Here is a 1,100-nt window from a genome sequence, read left to right on the forward strand (position 1 = left end):
ATTGATTGTTAATTAAAAAAACGTTACGTTTTAGAAAGAATAGTTTTTTGGCATATTATATAATATATAAAAGTGATTGTTTTTCCATTTCATAATACTTGAGATTTCTTGTAAGCACTGGAAATGAAAGGTCAAGCCCACTGCATTATGGGTAACTATTCCACAGTATGCTTTGTTGCATACTGCACATTTTAAGAAATGTAGCAGGACAACCAAGTATTCTGTGCACACAGGAAATTCTTATACTGTGTATACTGCAATGCATAATACAGAAATAGAGTTGCAATATAGTATTGCATTCTGCCCTTTTTCTCTTACCACATTTCTGTCGCTATCTTTCAGGAAATTACGTTTTCTTCTGTGAGTCAGGGGGCTGTAAATTGAGGACAGATTCTTGTCATTGCTCATTATTATGAACTGTTTACTACTACATAGCAAAAACACAAATAATTCATATCAATATTTACAAAAGAAATGGTACCTAGGGGTCTCGGGAACAAAAGTGGAGGAAAATTCATGAAAGTGTCCAAGGTCTTCAAACAGGGGGTCACTGTCATTCAACAGACAGGCATTATTCAGGGAATCCGGTGTGTCTGGCTCCAAACAGGGACTGTACAGAGGACTGCCTGGCTCTGAGCTCTCCTGGATGTCATCCATCTCTTCGATTACGGGTTAATGTATATATACTTTGGCTATAGCTGACAGACTGTGTGCAGATGAGTCTGGGAAGAGGAATAAGAATATGACGCAAACCTGCAATAATTAAATGTTAAACAACACCAATATCCTTTATGTATTTAATCCCATTCTATTAACCAATGTCTTTGCTTCTGACCTTCGATGATCCAGTTCAACCTTACTAAGTAAAAATTACTCTAGACAAACATTTGTGTGTTGAAATTTCTTCTTCTGTGTGTTGAAATCATCTTCTGCATTCTACAGTACGGATGTAAATTTACTTTCCCTTCAGCCTGAAGCTTATTCATTTCATTTTTGGTGTGAAAACGCTTTTATATTTGCCAAAAACAGAACTTTTTTATTTTAAAAACAAACAAGCAAGCCCTGTCCAGATTTAAAAAGTAACGCAAAAGTAACGTAAC

The 1,100-nt window shown here is 35.6% G+C and overlaps 1 protein-coding gene across 2 annotated transcripts in view; it reads right to left on the bottom strand.

Moving 5' to 3' along the window:
- LOC107753552 (E3 ubiquitin-protein ligase RLIM) overlaps nucleotides 1-1,100 on the bottom strand; it is a 6,555-nt gene that overhangs the window by 4,120 nt on the left and 1,335 nt on the right. Inside the window, exons 1-2 of one of the 2 annotated variants that reach the window (XM_016569717.1) lie at nucleotides 482-717; nucleotides 319-373 (exon numbers count right to left, since the gene is read on the bottom strand). The exons of the other annotated variant lie outside the window; for it this stretch is intronic. Coding sequence (XP_016425203.1) covers nucleotides 319-373; nucleotides 482-657 — 231 coding nt within the window. The 5' untranslated portion in view covers nucleotides 658-717. Of the gene's footprint in view, nucleotides 1-318; nucleotides 374-481; nucleotides 718-1,100 lie in introns of those variants that run through there. 2 annotated transcript variants of the gene reach the window in all.

This window comes from Sinocyclocheilus rhinocerous, unplaced genomic scaffold (genome assembly GCF_001515625.1).
Source record: "Sinocyclocheilus rhinocerous isolate Xijiao unplaced genomic scaffold, SAMN03320098_v1.1 scaffold200, whole genome shotgun sequence".
Classification (NCBI taxonomy): Eukaryota; Metazoa; Chordata; class Actinopteri; order Cypriniformes; family Cyprinidae; genus Sinocyclocheilus; species Sinocyclocheilus rhinocerous.